General features: G+C 49.6%; 2 protein-coding genes across 2 annotated transcripts; both read left to right on the top strand.

Moving 5' to 3' along the window:
- Positions 1-1042: 1042 nt before the first annotated feature.
- LOC149748881 (spermatogenesis-associated protein 31E1-like) lies at positions 1043-7662 on the top strand. The gene is made up of 4 exons (XM_089912613.1): positions 1043-1228; positions 2218-2275; positions 2863-2923; positions 3081-7662. The coding sequence occupies exons 1-4, from the start codon at positions 1043-1045 to the stop codon at positions 7159-7161; spliced, it is 4386 nt and encodes a 1461-aa protein (XP_089768739.1). The 3' UTR covers positions 7162-7662.
- A 3242-nt stretch (positions 7663-10904) lies between these two features.
- LOC149748880 (spermatogenesis-associated protein 31E1-like) lies at positions 10905-18155 on the top strand. Its single transcript, XM_089912612.1, has 5 exons — positions 10905-11009; positions 11583-11720; positions 12711-12768; positions 13356-13416; positions 13574-18155. The coding sequence occupies exons 1-5, from the start codon at positions 10905-10907 to the stop codon at positions 17652-17654; spliced, it is 4443 nt and encodes a 1480-aa protein (XP_089768738.1). The 3' UTR covers positions 17655-18155.
- The last annotated feature ends 1720 nt before the right edge of the window (positions 18156-19875 follow it).

Here is a 19875-nt window from a genome sequence, read left to right as displayed (position 1 = left end):
AGAAATAACAAATGTCTATCAACTGACAAACTGATAAACAAAATGTGATATATCCATACAACTAAACATTAGCTTGGCCAGAAATTTGTTACTCACACAAAACATATCATTTAGAAGTTTAATTACTTATCTTTTTATTATACTTGGTTTTGTAAATTTGAAATAATAATCATTAGTTTGAATTTTTGTGTTAATTATTCTGAGTGAAGTTGGCAAAGGTGGATGGAAACGATAACAAATTAAATATTCAAAATTAAGTATAAAAAAAGTTCTATTTCTGGGTTGATGAAAGCAAAAAACTTATATGGGAAAAGTGGTGTTCATATTTGCAACAATGTGGATGAATCTACAGGACATCATGCTAAGAGAAAGCCAGACAGAGAAAGGCAAATACTGCCTATTATCAATTATATGCAGAATCTACAAAGAAAAAAGTCAAACTCATAGAAACAGAGGAGTGTTTGCCAAGGGCTAGGGTTGGGGGAAATAAGGAGAGGGTGGCAACAGGGTATAAACTTTGTATAAGATGAAAGTCTTAGGATCTAATGTACAACGTGGTGACCAGAGTTGATAATGCTGTATTGTATAATTGAAATTTGCTGAGAAAGTATTGATACAACTTAAATGTAAATATGCGAGATGAAATAACAATGGAATTGTGAATAAAGGAGATTCTGAGAGTATAAGTCACTGGGAAACGGCCAAAATCCTGGGAGAATTTCAGAGTTTCAAAGGCTATGAAAATGGTGGGTTCAAGCCGAGATCCCCAAGAGATCTGAGGAACCCGGAAAAATGTGATTTCCAGGTGGAACGAATAGAAAATTGACTAAGGTCTAGAAGACCCATGAGGGTGGAGGGATAGAGCTGTGGGGCGGATGTTTAGGGAGGGGCCGTGGTACAGCCTCCTCCTCTATTACTCCCTCCCACACCCTCAGGAGCCCTTTGTGACCAAACCACAGCTCTATGATAAAGGCCTAGGGCTTTAGTCTCCAAGTACATGCCCTGTGCTCAGTTGCCTGCTGGCAGCCGTGTGATTCAGATAATGGAGAATGCTCTCTTTTCTCTGAAAAGCACTTTTGATACTTGGCAGTACTCCAGTTGCACTCTCTGTGTGAGTGACATCATCCTAGCCTTCCTGTGTGGACTGGGGCTCTATTTCCTGTTACTCCGCTACCTCGAGAATAATGTATCTTCACCACCTCCCAGGAAACAAGAAAACATCAGGAAGGTAAGGAACCCTTGGGCCAGACCCACAAGCACAAGATCCTCTCTTCTTTTCTATCGTTATTTCCACTTTTCTCAGTCAACTACAGAGACTCCTGAAATGGGAAAGAATAGGACATCTATTCTCAAGTATACAACATCATCCCTGTAAGGACAAGCCAGTCTGGGCAGGGGATAGAGTGAACACTAGGATTTCTAACCAAAGCTCTCAGACCAGTCGCCCAGGTATGGTAGAGGGCTCCAGGGCAAGTCTCACACACAGTGACCAGAGGTCGAGGACTGGATACCGAGTTCAATCTCAGCCAGAGGACAGGCCCATGAGCACTGGATCACCAGCTGTGAACAGGTGTCTCGGATGAGGGCTGATCTGCTGGCAGTGCTGAGGCCCTGAGAGCCTCAGAGCCGGCGCTGGAGTGGCCCTGGCCTTGGGAAGCACCTGTTGGAGCTCAGAATGAATCCGTAGTTCAGAGAGAATGTGTGTGTTTTTTGAGCAGAGGAACAGTGACGAAAGAAATCCAGGGTGAATCTCACATTGAAAATCCTTCTTTATGTTCTTCAGAGAAGGAAAACAGAAAATATTTTTATCCTCTTTAAAAATGAGTGAAAAGTAACAAACGTAAGGTAGATAGCTAGTGGGAAGCAGCCGCATGGCACAGGGGTATTGGCTTGGTGCTTTGTGACAGCCTGGGGGGGAGGGGGGGATAGGTAGGGTGGGAGGGAGGGAGACGCAAGAGGGAAGACATATGGGAACACATGTATATGTATAACTGATTCGCTTTGTTATAAAACAGAAACTAACAGACCATTGTAAAGCAATTATACCCCAATAAAGATGTTAAAAAAAAAAATGAGTGAAAGGAAAGAAAAACCACAGAGCTCTGTTAGTTAAACGTAGAAAGTCATATTATGTCATGGACACTGAGTGTCTGATGCTTGTCTAGAGAGGGGCGAGTGAGAATTGGGTCCCAGGTCCTCATTTGTTCTGTCTCTCAGCATCAAATGGAGCCGAAGGGGAGACGCAAGATTAACGAGAAAAAGAGAGCTGTGAAAGGTAAGTTGTGCCATTCATCCCTGTGTGCCCCGAGGGTTAGCCCCCATCTCTCTCAGCCCTGAGGGCCCAGCTCCACAGGCTCCGAGGAGGCCAGTGGCAGGGCCTGTCCCTCAAGAAACAGAACCCTCAGGGAGGCTCCTGGGAAGGAGAGCAGAACAACCCAGATACCTCCCAGATTCCATGTGCACAATGAAGTGGTGAGGGGCCTGGAAAAGGGTGTGGCCCAGCAGGGGTGTGTGGGCTACAGCGGACCAATAGCGCCTGGGTTGGGAGGTGGGACCTCCAGGTCCAACCGTGGACAAGTTGTTTAACTTTGCTCAGATTCCTCTGTAAGGTGACCCCTGCCCATTCTCCCCCACATGGAGGATGTGAGGACGGCAAGGGGTAATGGATATGGAAGTACTTTGTAAATGATAAACGCTTTCATGAGCTTCGCCATCGCTGTCAGGGATCATGTGGCTTTGGACGCTGGTGCCTGGGCTGCAATCTCCCAATGGTGTCCCCTTAAAGGGACACTGCACTCAGCCTCCTGTGAGACCCCCTAGGCCCTTGCCTTCACCACCGTGACCCACTCTGCTGATTTCCAGCTTGCAGAAATCCCCTGAAAGAGCTGGAAAAGGCTCGGGACCTGATTTCACTTCTGCAAAGGTAAAGAATCTTTCCCTTCTCTCCTTGGTTCTTCTTCCACGCAAAGCCTATGGTGTGACACCTGGGCTGCAGGGAGCCTGGGGCTGAAATGCGAGGGGGAGCCCTGAGGACAGCGTACGTCTAAAGCCCCGGGGTGAGGGACAGCAGAAGCACTGTGAAGTCAGCACGGGGGCCGTGGAGGGCCGTGGGGCCACAGGGGCCCACCCCTGCCTGCCCTGCCCAGCCCTCCTGGCCCTGGGGGCTCCTGGCTGCAGCTTGTGCCTCATGTCTCCTGCAGCCACCTGGACAAGCTCCCTCACAAGGGCGGCTTCCATCAGATCTCCTGTCAAGACCCCCTCGGTGAGGTGGGCAAAGCAGCGCCTGCTGCAGCCCACCAGCCCTGCAGGGAACCTGCAGAAGACGATGCTCCTGCCGTGTGCCCATCAGCTGCCCTGGTTCCTCTGACCCAGGGCTCTTTACCTGTGGCGTCCAGCCTGTCAACAGAACCTCAAGACCAATCCAACTTGAAGAGAGTCACCCTTGGCACTGTTGCAAAGAGCTCACCTCCAGGTAATTCTTTTTTGCCATCTACCACTGAAGCCATCTTGAGTCTTGGCCTCGCATGCTATCACATTTTGTTCCTGTCCTTCTGGTGGAAGATTACCAAGGCCTTGTTCTTCCCCACCTCATCACAGAGTAAGTCCTGGCAAGAACACCTGTCCCACCAGCCACCAGGGGCCCCGTTCTCGGGAGGGCCCACAGACAAGCAGGTAGAGACTGGTAGCCCCTTATTTGTCAACCCTGAAGTCCAGAAGCTGCTGGAGCTTCTAGTCACCAAGAAAGTAAAACTAAACACTTGTAAGGAGAAAGAAAAGGATGGGTCATTCTCAGAACAAATGAGCTCAGACTACCACCTGAACACGTCAGGGAATATGTGGAAATCACTGGGTGCTGAGCAGGAGAACACAACCCCTCAATCTTTCTGGAACATGAAAGACAAAACAGAGCAGCTAGAGCGGCTACCTGGTCCTCAGCAGCTCTTACACTCCGAGGTCTTGAGGGACCACTTGGAACAGAAATACAGCCAGCTCTACTGGGGTCTCCCCTCTCTGCACAGCGAGGCCCTGCTGGCTGTTCGGAGCTCTGCTCAACAGCAGGCACCCTTTGTTTTATTCAGTGGAGTTTCTCATGGCTTTTCAGTTTCAATTCAACCTGGAATACCTTTAGGTGCTTCCCAGGCCCCAGTCTTGCCCTGCCCGGGGGTCCCACCCCAGCCTTTCACTCAAAACTTGCCTCCCTGCCAGCCCCCACCTCTGGCTCAGATCCAGGCCCAGCTCTACCTCCCATCTTCTCTCCTATCCAGACCACCTTATTCTCCACCCCAGATGAGTACCTGTGGACTAGACTGTCCTACCTTTCAGAACAAGACACTATATTTTATCCCCACTGAAACTCAATGTCTGAAATGCCCCTTGTTGCAGAAGCAACTGAAAAGTGGGGAGCCTTCACCCTCTGTGGTCAAAAGATCTCAGAAAGGCTTTAACCAACTCATTCTCACCCTTCCTCCAGACAGGGGACGCTCTCAGGCCCGAAGGTCAGCAGTTTCCATTCATCATGAGGACTTAATTGGCCCTGATCTCCAGAAGCAACATCTTCAAAAGAGGCTCATCAAAGAGCAAACCAAGAGGGGCCTGGCCCGCAGTATCCACCTGTCTCCGTCTCTGGAATTGAGCTCCTCTCAGTGCCAATTTTTAGGGACTCATCAGGCACAGGGCAAGCAGGGACCCTGGCAGCCCTCTGCTTTTACAGGCAAAAGGAGACTGGACCGACAGAGGACAAGGTCCAGGTGCCCTAGGAGATCCCACAGGAAGGGTCAAATGCAATTCCAACCAGGGCAGGATTTCGGCAAGGGTCTAAGGCCATGTCTCAGGAGGATCTCAAAAGCTTCCTCCAGGACCAGCCTCCCAGTCAAGTTTCTGCAAAGAAACTCTGAAAAGGAGTCAGAAAGATACTTGATGAGGCCCTTGAAGAGTAACTCTGGAAACTGTTTACCCAGTAGCCCAGAGCAGAAACATCTAGAAAAATTCTTGAAAGCCCATCTGAGCACAAAGTCGAGGCAGATTAATCAAGGTATGACGCCTGTGATTGTGCGTCAATCCTGGCTTGCTGCCAACTATGCTTCTTATAAGCCCCACCCTCACGAGGAAATCAGAAATCTAGCATCCTCGAAGTATTGGAAACCCTGTGCAAACTCCTCCCGTGAGCTTTCCTTCCTCAGTCCAAGCATTCGGCAGATGCTGGAAGCACATGTTATAAGCTGGCGGGTAAGGCACAGGTGGGGCTTACCCAACCAGGCCTTTGAGCCCATAAATCTCAAGCCAGGTGGGGCTCAACCCTTGTCCTCTCCAAGGTCCACCTTTTCCCCCTCTGCCACCTGTCAATCTAGAGCACACTCAAAAGCCAACTTTGCTAATAAGCTCTCTGGAAAACCTCAGCCCCATCAGGGAATGACAGCGATAACAAAAGCAACAGTTCCCACCCTGGTGAGTCCCCTCCCTGTTCCCTCACCTGAGCATACAGAAATCCAGAGGGCCCTGGGAAAGACTTCACCTGGTGACAGGTATGGGCCCTCAGAGGCCCCTCTGACTGGACAGGAGGGCAGACTGCCTTATCAGATGCCCACAGTCAACCTCATGGGCAGAAGCTGGGAGAATGGGACTGTCTTGGGGTTTCCAGCCACTAGGAAATCCCTGTCGCCACCAACAAAGTCAGTTGCCCAACATCCAAAGGAGCCATGCCTTAAAACACAGGTGGCTCAAGGCCGTGCCACTGGTGAGCTCCTTCCAGACTCTCACAGTGACATCCTCCTTCAAGACTATCCCATTGGCGTGCGCCTCCAGGACTTTGCCACCAATGTGCTCCTTCGAGACCATCACACTGATGTGCTCCTTTCTTCAGACATCTTGGCTTCTCACAGGTCTCTTTCTAGTTCCCAGAGGGAACATGCTAGTGAGGACGCACCAGCTTTCCAGGTGGTGCCATATGACCTCAACGTGAGTGAACAGAGCAGCCGGGGCCAGCAGAAATTCAAAACACCACAACTTCAGGACCCATTTAAAAGCCAGAGTGAGATGTCTGCCCCAACTGAGGAGTGGAGGGACCTTAAGAGGCCCCAACCAAAAGAGCATGAAGAAATGAAGAGCCAGAGGGAGATGCTCGCATCAGCTGAGGAGTGGAGGGGTTTCACGAAGCCCCAACCAGGACAGCATGAAGAAACAAAAAGCCAGAGCAACATGCCTGCCCCAGCTGAGGAGTGGAGGTGCGTTAGGAGCCTCCAACCAGGAGACCATGAAGAAACGAGAAGCAACCAGCAACAACAGGAACCCAGGAAGCCAAAAGTTAGGGACCCGTGTAAGGGCCAGTTTGCCTCGACTGAGGGGAGGGAGGACAATTGGAAGCCCAAACCAGGAGAGTATAAAGAAAGGTCTTCAGGACTAAAGGCTTCGCAAGCAAGTGGGATGAGCCACGCTTCTCAGGTCAGGGAAAGAGGAGAGTCCCTTGGGAGCAAACACCCCCAGCTCTCACCAGGGAAGAGACAGCTCTCACCAGAAAGCCAAAAAAGGATGAGGCAGTACGTTAGCCACGATAAAAGAGGCAAAGGAATAGAAGAATCCCTTCAAAAGGGCAAGCCTGCATCAGCCACTGCTCACCAGCAGAAACCAATCGAAGGCAAACCTGTTGTAGAGAGCAGGGCTATCGACCCTTGTGCGATTGCAAGAGCTGTTGGACAGGTCCTAAGAGAGAAACTGGGGCTTCACCAAGGACTCTGTGCCTCAAAGTTAAATCAGCACCCAGAACAGCTCCAGGCCCCAGCAGAGGGGCATTCCCACTACCACAGGGTTCTCTCCTCTTCAGAACAGAGACGGGTGTTGAAAGATACAGCCTACAGGCACCAAGCCAGCCCCAAGGACCACAGCTACCTTAACAAGAGCAGGCATACCACAGGCAGGGGCGACAAGTTAGCCTTCCCACCCAGGGAACTGGAGTCCCCAGTCAGACGCTGCCAGCATGGACCAAGGGTGGCCGGTGGCTCAGGCCACCTGCGCCATCACCCAACATGTCCTCAAAAATGTGTTCCCTCTGGTCAGCCAGAGTGTGCTTCTCATGCCTTTCCTGGGAGGAAAGCAGTGCCAAAAAAAGTTCAGTTCATGGAAAGAAAACCTGCTTCTTCTCACGTTAACCGATCATCTATGTGCTAATGGCTTCTCTTCCTACCACAATTTTCATTCTTTCCCAAAATACATGTTTTTTCTCTTGAGAGGTGGTGGTCTCGGTCTGTGCCCTGCTGGGGGGAAGGGAAGGGATCAGGGTCCACTCTTCCCAGGTGCCTGCTCTGGCTTCCAGATGGGATGGGGCCATGGAGGGAGGTTGACCCCAGCGTGCAATACTCATCCTCACCTCAATTCCCTCACTGCACTTAAGTTTCCATAATAGCAGCATTACAGAAACAAGCAACAGCGTTCAGGACGTGTCAAGGTGAACTAAACCTAAAGACCTCCCCCTTCTCAGGAACCGGCTCAGTCCTCTCCTGCTCTCTCTCTACCTTGAACTTGTGGGACTGTAGGGGAGGGGTTTGCAGAGGCTGAAATTCCCCTCAGGCTCCAGAAAGTGTCACAGACAAGTTCACATGTCAGAATAAGGAGGGGAGTTTGGGGGCAGTGCTATTCAGAGATTTTTATGGAGGCTTCATTACGTAGGAATAGTTGCTATTAGTAATTAAGTGAACCTCCGGCTCCCCCATACCTCCCTAGAGGTCAAGGGGTGTGCCTTAACGTCACAGCCCTCTAGTGACTTGAGTGGTATCCCTGGCAACAAGCCTACTTCCTCAGGGGGGGTTCCAAAAGTCACCTCATTAACATGAATTCAAGCATGGTTGAAGTGGCTTGTTATGAGTAACAAAAGACAACTTAATCTCTCTTATTACTTGGGAATTTGCAAGGCTTTTAGGAACTCTGTGCCAGGAACAGGGATGAAGACCGAATATTTCTTTCTTATAAATCACAATATCGTACTATGCTACTAAGGTGTAAGAACAGACATCATAAGAATAAAAAAACCTTGAAAGTACAATGGAATACAACTGAGAGGCCAGAAACAAACCCTCACGTTTAGAGACAACTGAATTTCAACAAGGGTGCCACAATTCAATCAGAAAACTAATACTCTTTTCAATAAATGGTTTTAGAACACCTGAATATTCCCATGCAAAAGAATGAAGTTGTACCTCTGCCTCACACCATCTATAAAAATTAACTCGAAATGAGTAACAGACCTAAATGGAAAGACTAAAGGCTTTTGCTACAACAATCTTTTCAAGAGTTACCAACGCATACCCAGTGTGCCACCTACACCTTGGTCCATGAAGCTGCTTCCATCAGTGAGCAGCTCTATATATGGCTCTGCCAAGGGTTGGTCCGTTAAGTCTGGTCTGCCAGAGTACACTAACTTGATGACATGTAGGCAGTCATGCTCTGGGGATTGTGCAGCATCACCTGGGAGAAATGTGGCTAGATTTAGGGCTGAAGTGACCTGAAGTCTTACGTTGGGATTGTCTCATAGAATGGCTTGCTACTTTCTCATTCTCCCAGAAGTAAGCCAATGACCCCCTTCTTGTTCCAGTAAAGAAAGAACATGGTGAGGGACATACACAGTGGTGGGTTGCCCCACGGTGAACTTCTCAGCTTCCTGAAGTATGTCACAAGTAGCTTCTACAGCCTGAAGGCAAGGGGGCCATCCCTTAACAGTCTGTTCTAGTTGTTCTGAGAAGTAGGCAACGGGTCAAGGGATATTTCCCAGAGTTTGAATTAACACCTGAGACTTATGCCTTGTCTCCCATGGACATGCAATATGAAAGGATTCTTTAAGCCTGGTAGTCCCAAAGCCGGGGCTGAGATTAACTTTGTTTTTATTGTTTCAAAGACTGTTTGGCACTCTGTAGTCCAAGTAAGGGGCTCAAAATCGTGACCCTTTAAAGCCTCACAGAGGGGCTTTACTATGAGCGCACAGTTCAGGATCCAAATCTGACAGAACGCTGTCATTCCCAGAAACTCCCTCACTTGTCTGCGAGTCTTGGGTGTTCCCCCACTTGCAACTGCCTCTTTTCTATCAGGAAAAGGTGCCACTGTCCTGGGGAAATGAGAAAACCCAGACACATGACTTGTTGCTTACACACTTGGGCCTTTCTCTGGGAGACCTTATATCCAGGACTGGCCAAATAGTTCAGGGTCCTCATGGTATTTTGGAGACACTTATCGTAAGTACGGCCTGCTATGAGCGCATCGTCCACGTATTGGCGTGAGAGCCCTTCATCCAATATTAAGTTTCTAAGGTCCCTGCCGACATTTCCCCAAACAAGGTAGGGGAATTCTTAAACCCTTTAGGCAGGACTGTCCAACAATACTACCGGACTACCTGTGTTTTTGGGTCCTGCCATTCAAAACAAACAGCTGTGCTCTGATTCCTCTGCAATAGGAATGCAGAAAAAAGCATCTTTCGAGTCCAAAACTGAGAACCGACTGTATTCTCCCAGAACAGTTGTAAGCAGGGTGTATGGACTAGGCACAACAGGTTGCAGATCTTGGACTATTTCATTAATAGCTCTCAAGTCTTAGACAAAGTGATACTCTGTTGAGTCTGGCTCTTTGACCAGGAGGACAGCAGTACTATATGGGGACCTGCAAGGCATCATCAGTCCTGTTTTCAAAAACTTTTTGACAATTGGCTGCATTCCCTTTCGGGCCTCTTGACTCAGAGGGCATTGTTTTAGATTAGGTGTCCCAGCACCCCTTTTTAACAGGATTTGTGTTAGCCATGCATTTTTGTCCTTCCCTGGGGTGCCATCAGGCCCACACTTCTGGCCTTACCTTTCCGTAGACCTCGGGGAGAGAGAGCTCTGTCCCCTTTTCTGGGGCACCCATGAGTGCCATCTGTAGGCTTACAGCATGCTCCATTGGGACCCTGATGTCAAGCTGTTCTGGCAAAAAAGTTGCTTGAGCATTTAACTTACAAAGGAGATCTCGGCCCGAAACAGGGACTGGACATGCTGGCATATATAAGAAACTGTGTTTCGGGCTGAGGTCCCCTAAATGGCATCCTAGAGGTTGTAAGAAAGGATGATTTTGTACTTCTCCAGAAACTCCCATAACTGAGATGGGTAGACATGTTTTCTGTGCCACCTTGATGTTTACCACAGAGTATGTTGCACCCTAACCTATCAGAAAGTCAATCAACTTGTCCCCGACTGTCAAACTTACGAGGGCTCCTGTGGGGAAATCGGAATTGGGAGCCTCAAGTCCAAGGAAGCCCCCGGGCCTCTTCATTCATCTGTCGACCATATGAGAGGCTCCCATCTTTCTTTTGTTGTTTTCTTTCTTAGTTTTTAGCTTAGGGCAATGTTTTTTCCAACGCCCTTCCTCTTTATAGTAAACACATTGTTCCTTCCCCAATGGCGGCTTACCTCTCTTCAGGTTAATTGCCTTCCAGGAATCCAATGCTGCTGCCAGAAAAGCTGTGTTCCATCTTGCATCCTCTTACTTCTGTCGTTGTTCCCCGTTGTTGAACACTTTAAAAGCAACATCTACTAACTGAGAAGGGTTCATTCCAAATGCACCATCTAACTTTGGTAATTTTCTTCTTATATCTGGGGCGCTTTGCCCAATGAAGGTCATATTTACCGTATTTTCGGGGGCCTCGGGGTCTGTATCCGCGTGGAGCCTCTAAGCTTGATAAAGTCTTTCTAGAGACTCTGATGAATCCTCATGGGGATTTTGGTGTATCTCCTGAATTTTGTTTAAGCTCTTTTGCCTAGGGTATCCCCTTTCAAAGATGAGACACACGTCGTATAATGCTCTAGGTGTGGCATATCTCCATTATTAGGAGCCCAGTCAGGCTCAGCAGTAGGAACCGTCAGATTTACTTCTGGAGTTCCATCTGGATCTGCTAGATGAAGCTGGTGTGCTTCCTCTCTAGTCCTGTCAATGACCGTCCTTCTCTCATCTCCAGGAAGCATCATGTTCATAAGAGTGTGAACGTCTTCCCGAGAGAGATGGTGAGTAGCAAAGATGGACGTGAAAGGTTCAGTCATATGTAGGGGGTCCTCTCAGCAAGGAGGGCTATGGTTTTTCTAATTAAACAAATCTGAAGTTGAGAACTGAAATGTAAATATGCGAGATGAAAAAACGATGGAATTGTGAACAAAGGAGATTCTGAGAGTATAAGTCACTGGGAAACGGCCAAAATCCTGGGAGAATTTCAGAGTTTCAAAGGCTATGAAAATGGTGGGTTCAAGCCGAGATCCCCAAGAGATCTGAGGAACCCGGAAAAATGTGATTTCCAGGTGGAACGAATAGAAAATTGACTAAGGTCTAGAAGACCCATGAGGGTGGAGGGATAGAGCTGTGGGGCGGATGTTTAGGGAGGGGCCGTGGTACAGCCTCCTCCTCTATTACTCTCTCCCACACCCTCAGGAGCTCTTTGTGACCAAACCACAGCTCTATGATAAAGGCCTAGGGCTTTAGTCTCCAAGTACATGCCCTGTGCTCAGTTGCCTGCTGGCAGCCGTGTGATTCAGATAATGGAGAATGCTCTCTTTTCTCTGAAAAGCACTTTTGATACTTGGCAGTACTCCAGTTGCACTCTCTGTGTGAGTGACATCATCCTAGCCTTCCTGTGTGGACTGGGGCTCTATTTCCTGTTACTCCGCTACCTCGAGAATAATGTCTCTTCACCACCTCCCAGGAAACAAGAAAACATCAGGAAGGTAAGGAACCCTTGGGCCAGACCCACAAGCACAAGATCCTCTCTTCTTTTCTATCGTTATTTCCACTTTTCTCAGTCAACTACAGAGACTCCTGAAATGGGAAAGAATAGGACATCTATTCTCAAGTATACAACATCATCCCTGTAAGGACAAGCCAGTCTGGGCAGGGGATAGAGTGAACACTAGGATTTCTAACCAAAGCTCTCAGACCAGTTGCCCAGGTATGGTAGAGGGCTCCAGGGCAAGTCTCACACACAGTGACCAGAGGTCGAGGACTGGATACCGAGTTCAATCTCAGCCAGAGGACAGGCCCATGAGCACTGGATCACCAGCTGTGAACAGGTGTCTCGGATGAGGGCTGATCTGCTGGCAGTGCTGAGGCCCTGAGAGCCTCAGAGCCGGCGCTGGAGTGGCCCTGGCCTTGGGAAGCACCTGTTGGAGCTCAGAATGAATCCGTAGTTCAGAGAGAATGTGTGTGTTTTTTGAGCAGAGGAACAGTGACGAAAGAAATCCAGGGTGAATCTCACATTGAAAATCCTTCTTTATGTTCTTCAGAGAAGGAAAACAGAAAATATTTTTATCCTCTTTAAAAATGAGTGAAAAGTAACAAACGTAAGGTAGATAGCTAGTGGGAAGCAGCCGCATGGCACAGGGGTATTGGCTTGGTGCTTTGTGACAGCCTGGGGGGGAGGGGGGGATAGGTAGGGTGGGAGGGAGGGAGACGCAAGAGGGAAGACATATGGGAACACATGTATATGTATAACTGATTCGCTTTGTTATAAAACAGAAACTAACAGACCATTGTAAAGCAATTATACCCCAATAAAGATGTTAAAAAAAAAAAATGAGTGAAAGGAAAGAAAAACCACAGAGCTCTGTTAGTTAAACGTAGAAAGTCATATTATGTCATGGACACTGAGTGTCTGATGCTTGTCTAGAGAGGGGCGAGTGAGAATTGGGTCCCAGGTCCTCATTTGTTCTGTCTCTCAGCATCAAATGGAGCCGAAGGGGAGACGCAAGATTAACGAGAAAAAGAGAGCTGTGAAAGGTAAGTTGTGCCATTCATCCCTGTGTGCCCCGAGGGTTAGCCCCCATCTCTCTCAGCCCTGAGGGCCCAGCTCCACAGGCTCCGAGGAGGCCAGTGGCAGGGCCTGTCCCTCAAGAAACAGAACCCTCAGGGAGGCTCCTGGGAAGGAGAGCAGAACAACCCAGATACCTCCCAGATTCCATGTGCACAATGAAGTGGTGAGGGGCCTGGAAAAGGGTGTGGCCCAGCAGGGGTGTGTGGGCTACAGCGGACCAATAGCGCCTGGGTTGGGAGGTGGGACCTCCAGGTCCAACCGTGGACAAGTTGTTTAACTTTGCTCAGATTCCTCTGTAAGGTGACCCCTGCCCATTCTCCCCCACATGGAGGATGTGAGGACGGCAAGGGGTAATGGATATGGAAGTACTTTGTAAATGATAAACCCTTTCATGAGCTTCGCCATCGCTGTCAGGGATCATGTGGCTTTGGACGCTGGTGCCTGGGCTGCAATCTCCCAATGGTGTCCCCTTAAAGGGACACTGCACTCAGCCTCCTGTGAGACCCCCTAGGCCCTTGCCTTCACCACCGTGACCCACTCTGCTGATTTCCAGCTTGCAGAAATTCCCTGAAAGAGCTGGAAAAGGCTCGGGACCTGATTTCACTTCTGCAAAGGTAAAGAATCTTTCCCTTCTCTCCTGGGTTCTTCTTCCACGCAAAGCCTATGGTGTGACACCTGGGCTGCAGGGAGCCTGGGGCTGAAATGCGAGGGGGAGCCCTGAGGACAGCGTACGTCTAAAGCCCCGGGGTGAGGGACAGCAGAAGCACTGTGAAGTCAGCACGGGGGCCGTGGAGGGCCGTGGGGCCACAGGGGCCCACCCCTGCCTGCCCTGCCCAGCCCTCCTGGCCCTGGGGGCTCCTGGCTGCAGCTTGTGCCTCATGTCTCCTGCAGCCACCTGGACAAGCTCCCTCACAAGGGCGGCTTCCATCAGATCTCCTGTCAAGACCCCCTCGGTGAGGTGGGCAAAGCAGCGCCTGCTGCAGCCCACCAGCCCTGCAGGGAACCTGCAGAAGACGATGCTCCTGCCGTGTGCCCATCAGCTGCCCTGGTTCCTCTGACCCAGGGCTCTTTACCTGTGGCGTCCAGCCTGTCAACAGAACCTCAAGACCAATCCAACTTGAAGAGAGTCACCCTTGGCACTGTTGCAAAGAGCTCACCTCCAGGTAATTCTTTTTTGCCATCTACCACTGCAGCCATCTTGAGTCTTGGCCTCGCATGCTATCACATTTTGTTCCTGTCCTTCTGGTGGAAGATTACCAAGGCCTTGTTCTTCCCCACCTCATCACAGAGTAAGTCCTGGCAAGAACACCTGTCCCACCAGCCACCAGGGGCCCCGTTCTCGGGAGGGCCCACAGACAAGCAGGTAGAGACTGGTAGCCCCTTATTTGTCAACCCTGAAGTCCAGAAGCTGCTGGAGCTTCTAGTCACCAAGAAAGTAAAACTAAACACTTGTAAGGAGAAAGAAAAGGATGGGTCATTCTCAGAACAAATGAGCTCAGACTACCACCTGAACACGTCAGGGAATATGTGGAAATCACTGGGTGCTGAGCAGGACAACACAACCCCTCAATCTTTCTGGAACATGAAAGACAAAACAGAGCAGCTAGAGCGGCTACCTGGTCCTCAGCAGCTCTTACACTCCGAGGTCTTGAGGGACCACTTGGAACAGAAATACAGCCAGCTCTACTGGGGTCTCCCCTCTCTGCACAGCGAGGCCCTGCTGGCTGTTCGGAGCTCTGCTCAACAGCAGGCACCCTTTGTTTTATTCAGTGGAGTTTCTCATGGCTTTTCAGTTTCAATTCAACCTGGAATACCTTTAGGTGCTTCCCAGGCCCCAGTCTTGCCCTGCCCGGGGGTCCCACCCCAGCCTTTCACTCAAAACTTGCCTCCCTGCCAGCCCCCACCTCTGGCTCAGATCCAGGCCCAGCTCTACCTCCCATCTTCTCTCCTATCCAGACCACCTTATTCTCCACCCCAGATGAGTACCTGTGGACTAGACTGTCCTACCTTTCAGAACAAGACACTATATTTTATCCCCACTGAAACTCAATGTCTGAAATGCCCCTTGTTGCAGAAGCAACTGAAAAGTGGGGAGCCTTCACCCTCTGTGGTCAAAAGATCTCAGAAAGGCTTTAACCAACTCATTCTCACCCTTCCTCCAGACAGGGGACGCTCTCAGGCCCGAAGGTCAGCAGTTTCCATTCATCATGAGGACTTAATTGGCCCTGATCTCCAGAAGCAACATCTTCAAAAGAGGCTCATCAAAGAGCAAACCAAGAGGGGCCTGGCCCGCAGTATCCACCTGTCTCCGTCTCTGGAATTGAGCTCCTCTCAGTGCCAATTTTTAGGGACTCATCAGGCACAGGGCAAGCAGGGACCCTGGCAGCCCTCTGCTTTTACAGGCAAAAGGAGACTGGACCGACAGAGGACAAGGTCCAGGTGCCCTAGGAGATCCCACAGGAAGGGTCAAATGCAATTCCAACCAGGGCAGGATTTCGGCAAGGGTCTAAGGCCATGTCTCAGGAGGATCTCAAAAGCTTCCTCCAGGACCAGCCTCCCAGTCAAGTTTCTGCAAAGAAACTCTGAAAAGGAGTCAGAAAGATACTTGATGAGGCCCTTGAAGAGTAACTCTGGAAACTGTTTACCCAGTAGCCCAGAGCAGAAACATCTAGAAAAATTCTTGAAAGCCCATCTGAGCACAAAGTCGAGGCAGATTAATCAAGGTATGACGCCTGTGATTGTGCGTCAATCCTGGCTTGCTGCCAACTATGCTTCTTATAAGCCCCACCCTCACGAGGAAATCAGAAATCTAGCATCCTCGAAGTATTGGAAACCCTGTGCAAACTCCTCCCGTGAGCTTTCCTTCCTCAGTCCAAGCATTCGGCAGATGCTGGAAGCACATGTTATAAGCTGGCGGGTAAGGCACAGGTGGGGCTTACCCAACCAGGCCTTTGAGCCCATAAATCTCAAGCCAGGTGGGGCTCAACCCTTGTCCTCTCCAAGGTCCACCTTTTCCCCCTCTGCCACCTGTCAATCTAGAGCACACTCAAAAGCCAACTTTGCTAATAAGCTCTCTGGAAAACCTCAGCCCCATCAGGGAATGACAGCGATAACAAAAGCAACAGTTCCCACCCTGGTGAGTCCCCTCCCTGTTCCCTCACCTGAGCATACAGAAATCCAGAGGGCCCTGGGAAAGACTTCACCTGGTGACAGGTATGGGCCCTCAGAGGCCCCTCTGACTGGACAGGAGGGCAGACTGCCTTATCAGATGCCCACAGTCAACCTCATGGGCAGAAGCTGGGAGAATGGGACTGTCTTGGGGTTTCCAGCCACTAGGAAATCCCTGTCGCCACCAACAAAGTCAGTTGCCCAACATCCAAAGGAGCCATGCCTTAAAACACAGGTGGCTCAAGGCCGTGCCACTGGTGAGCTCCTTCCAGACTCTCACAGTGACATCCTCCTTCAAGACTATCCCATTGGCGTGCGCCTCCAGGACTTTGCCACCAATGTGCTCCTTCGAGACCATCACACTGATGTGCTCCTTTCTTCAGACATCTTGGCTTCTCACAGGTCTCTTTCTAGTTCCCAGAGGGAACATGCTAGTGAGGACGCACCAGCTTTCCAGGTGGTGCCATATGACCTCAACGTGAGTGAACAGAGCAGCCGGGGCCAGCAGAAATTCAAAACACCACAACTTCAGGACCCATTTAAAAGCCAGAGTGAGATGTCTGCCCCAACTGAGGAGTGGAGGGACCTTAAGAGGCCCCAACCAAAAGAGCATGAAGAAATGAAGAGCCAGAGGGAGATGCTCGCATCAGCTGAGGAGTGGAGGGGTTTCACGAAGCCCCAACCAGGACAGCATGAAGAAACAAAAAGCCAGAGCAACATGCCTGCCCCAGCTGAGGAGTGGAGGTGCGTTAGGAGCCTCCAACCAGGAGACCATGAAGAAACGAGAAGCAACCAGCAACAACAGGAACCCAGGAAGCCAAAAGTTAGGGACCCGTGTAAGGGCCAGTTTGCCTCGACTGAGGGGAGGGAGGACAATTGGAAGCCCAAACCAGGAGAGTATAAAGAAAGGTCTTCAGGACTAAAGGCTTCGCAAGCAAGTGGGATGAGCCACGCTTCTCAGGTCAGGGAAAGAGGAGAGTCCCTTGGGAGCAAACACCCCCAGCTCTCACCAGGGAAGAGACAGCTCTCACCAGAAAGCCAAAAAAGGATGAGGCAGTACGTTAGCCACGATAAAAGAGGCAAAGGAATAGAAGAATCCCTTCAAAAGGGCAAGCCTGCATCAGCCACTGCTCACCAGCAGAAACCAATCGAAGGCAAACCTGTTGTAGAGAGCAGGGCTATCGACCCTTGTGCGATTGCAAGAGCTGTTGGACAGGTCCTAAGAGAGAAACTGGGGCTTCACCAAGGACTCTGTGCCTCAAAGTTAAATCAGCACCCAGAACAGCTCCAGGCCCCAGCAGAGGGGCATTCCCACTACCACAGGGTTCTCTCCTCTTCAGAACAGAGACGGGTGTTGAAAGATACAGCCTACAGGCACCAAGCCAGCCCCAAGGACCACAGCTACCTTAACAAGAGCAGGCATACCACAGGCAGGGGCGACAAGTTAGCCTTCCCACCCAGGGAACTGGAGTCCCCAGTCAGACGCTGCCAGCATGGACCAAGGGTGGCCGGTGGCTCAGGCCACCTGCGCCATCACCCAACATGTCCTCAAAAATGTGTTCCCTCTGGTCAGCCAGAGTGTGCTTCTCATGCCTTTCCTGGGAGGAAAGCAGTGCCAAAAAAAGTTCAGTTCATGGAAAGAAAACCTGCTTCTTCTCACGTTAACCGATCATCTATGTGCTAATGGCTTCTCTTCCTACCACAATTTTCATTCTTTCCCAAAATACATGTTTTTTCTCTTGAGAGGTGGTGGTCTCGGTCTGTGCCCTGCTGGGGGGAAGGGAAGGGATCAGGGTCCACTCTTCCCAGGTGCCTGCTCTGGCTTCCAGATGGGATGGGGCCATGGAGGGAGGTTGACCCCAGCGTGCAATACTCATCCTCACCTCAATTCCCTCACTGCACTTAAGTTTCCATAATAGCAGCATTACAGAAACAAGCAACAGCGTTCAGGACGTGTCAAGGTGAACTAAACCTAAAGACCTCCCCCTTCTCAGGAACCGGCTCAGTCCTCTCCTGCTCTCTCTCTACCTTGAACTTGTGGGACTGTAGGGGAGGGGTTTGCAGAGGCTGAAATTCCCCTCAGGCTCCAGAAAGTGTCACAGACAAGTTCACATGTCAGAATAAGGAGGGGAGTTTGGGGGCAGTGCTATTCAGAGATTTTTATGGAGGCTTCATTACGTAGGAATAGTTGCTATTAGTAATTAAGTGAACCTCCGGCTCCCCCATACCTCCCTAGAGGTCAAGGGGTGTGCCTTAACGTCACAGCCCTCTAGTGACTTGAGTGGTATCCCTGGCAACAAGCCTACTTCCTCAGGGGGGGTTCCAAAAGTCACCTCATTAACATGAATTCAAGCATGGTTGAAGTGGCTTGTTATGAGTAACAAAAGACAACTTAATCTCTCTTATTACTTGGGAATTTGCAAGGCTTTTAGGAACTCTGTGCCAGGAACAGGGATGAAGACCGAATATTTCTTTCTTATAAATCACAATATCGTACTATGCTACTAAGGTGTAAGAACAGACATCATAAGAATAAAAAAACCTTGAAAGTACAATGGAATACAACTGAGAGGCCAGAAACAAACCCTCACGTTTAGAGACAACTGAATTTCAACAAGGGTGCCACAATTCAATCAGAAAACTAATACTCTTTTCAATAAATGGTTTTAGAACACCTGAATATTCCCATGCAAAAGAATGAAGTTGTACCTCTGCCTCACACCATCTATAAAAATTAACTCGAAATGAGTAACAGACCTAAATGGAAAGACTAAAGGCTTTTGCTACAACAATCTTTTCAAGAGTTACCAACGCATACCCAGTGTGCCACCTACACCTTGGTCCATGAAGCTGCTTCCATCAGTGAGCAGCTCTATATATGGCTCTGCCAAGGGTTGGTCCGTTAAGTCTGGTCTGCCAGAGTACACTAACTTGATGACATGTAGGCAGTCATGCTCTGGGGATTGTGCAGCATCACCTGGGAGAAATGTGGCTAGATTTAGGGCTGAAGTGACCTGAAGTCTTACGTTGGGATTGTCTCATAGAATGGCTTGCTACTTTCTCATTCTCCCAGAAGTAAGCCAATGACCCCCTTCTTGTTCCAGTAAAGAAAGAACATGGTGAGGGACATACACAGTGGTGGGTTGCCCCACGGTGAACTTCTCAGCTTCCTGAAGTATGTCACAAGTAGCTTCTACAGCCTGAAGGCAAGGGGGCCATCCCTTAACAGTCTGTTCTAGTTGTTCTGAGAAGTAGGCAACGGGTCAAGGGATATTTCCCAGAGTTTGAATTAACACCTGAGACTTATGCCTTGTCTCCCATGGACATGCAATATGAAAGGATTCTTTAAGCCTGGTAGTCCCAAAGCCGGGGCTGAGATTAACTTTGTTTTTATTGTTTCAAAGACTGTTTGGCACTCTGTAGTCCAAGTAAGGGGCTCAAAATCGTGACCCTTTAAAGCCTCACAGAGGGGCTTTACTATGAGCGCACAGTTCAGGATCCAAATCTGACAGAACGCTGTCATTCCCAGAAACTCCCTCACTTGTCTGCGAGTCTTGGGTGTTCCCCCACTTGCAACTGCCTCTTTTCTATCAGGAAAAGGTGCCACTGTCCTGGGGAAATGAGAAAACCCAGACACATGACTTGTTGCTTACACACTTGGGCCTTTCTCTGGGAGACCTTATATCCAGGACTGGCCAAATAGTTCAGGGTCCTCATGGTATTTTGGAGACACTTATCGTAAGTACGGCCTGCTATGAGCGCATCGTCCACGTATTGGCGTGAGAGCCCTTCATCCAATATTAAGTTTCTAAGGTCCCTGCCGACATTTCCCCAAACAAGGTAGGGGAATTCTTAAACCCTTTAGGCAGGACTGTCCAACAATACTACCGGACTACCTGTGTTTT

The sequence above is a fragment of the Delphinapterus leucas genome, chromosome 6 (genome assembly GCF_059928025.1).
Source record: "Delphinapterus leucas isolate spDelLeu-1000000601 "Yukka" chromosome 6, BTC_Dleu_Yukka2, whole genome shotgun sequence".
Classification (NCBI taxonomy): domain Eukaryota; kingdom Metazoa; phylum Chordata; class Mammalia; order Artiodactyla; family Monodontidae; genus Delphinapterus; species Delphinapterus leucas.
The sequence above is the reverse complement of the archived record's forward strand: the minus strand, read 5'-3'. Positions and strand labels throughout refer to the sequence as shown.